This window comes from Neophocaena asiaeorientalis, unplaced genomic scaffold (genome assembly GCF_003031525.2).
Source record: "Neophocaena asiaeorientalis asiaeorientalis breed wild unplaced genomic scaffold, Neophocaena_asiaeorientalis_V1.1 scaffold40, whole genome shotgun sequence".
Classification (NCBI taxonomy): domain Eukaryota; kingdom Metazoa; phylum Chordata; class Mammalia; order Artiodactyla; family Phocoenidae; genus Neophocaena; species Neophocaena asiaeorientalis.
In genome coordinates this window covers 11,483,025-11,483,578 of record NW_020185335.1, presented here as the reverse complement: position 1 = coordinate 11,483,578, position 554 = coordinate 11,483,025, and the positions used below count along the sequence as shown (strand labels likewise).

Here is a 554-nt window from a genome sequence, read left to right as displayed (position 1 = left end):
CCGCCCAGAAACAGCCCTCCTCCAGCAAGCTCCGCCTGGGCTCAGGGACCTCGGGCCGGACGTCTGTTTCAGTTTCTGAACTTGCCCACCAGTGGTTTCGAGGGCCAGGCCCCCAGGCCCTGCTGGTCCAGGAGGAGAGACAGCTGCTGGCGAGCCTCCTGGTAGGGCCCAGCCTAGGGCAGGAGATGAGATGGTGGAGAGAGGGTGCCTGCTGGGGGTGCAGGAAAAAGGGGGCTGCGGGCAGGGAAGCAGCTGACCTTGGCTGCCTCATAGGTCTTCAAGGCCAGGAGGTGGGACTTCCCGAGAGCACGGGCAGCCTGGCGGAAGGCCCAGAGAAAGGCAGCCTTGCAGAGGCGGGATGGAGGCCCCAGGGCAGCGCTGGGAATGGAGAGAAGGGGACCGAACGTCGGGGGAGGGCAAGGGAGAACAAAACTAACAGGCCCACTAACAGGCCCACTCCACGCCCCGTACACCACCTCCACACCGTGACAATCCGGGGGGTGGGTCACATTACCTGTAAGAGGCTGGCGGCTAGATGTGATCTCTTTCCCCAC

The 554-nt window shown here is 64.3% G+C and overlaps 1 protein-coding gene across 1 annotated transcript in view; it reads right to left on the bottom strand.

Annotated features, from left to right (window-relative positions):
* Positions 1-10: 10 nt before the first annotated feature.
* Positions 11-554, bottom strand: part of ADAD2 (adenosine deaminase domain containing 2) — a 5,828-nt gene continuing 5,284 nt past the window's right edge. The window contains exons 8-9 of the mRNA XM_024735724.1: positions 258-544; positions 11-173 (exon numbers count right to left, since the gene is read on the bottom strand). Coding sequence (XP_024591492.1) covers positions 69-173; positions 258-544 — 392 coding nt within the window. The 3' untranslated portion in view covers positions 11-68. The remainder of the gene's footprint in view (positions 174-257; positions 545-554) is intronic.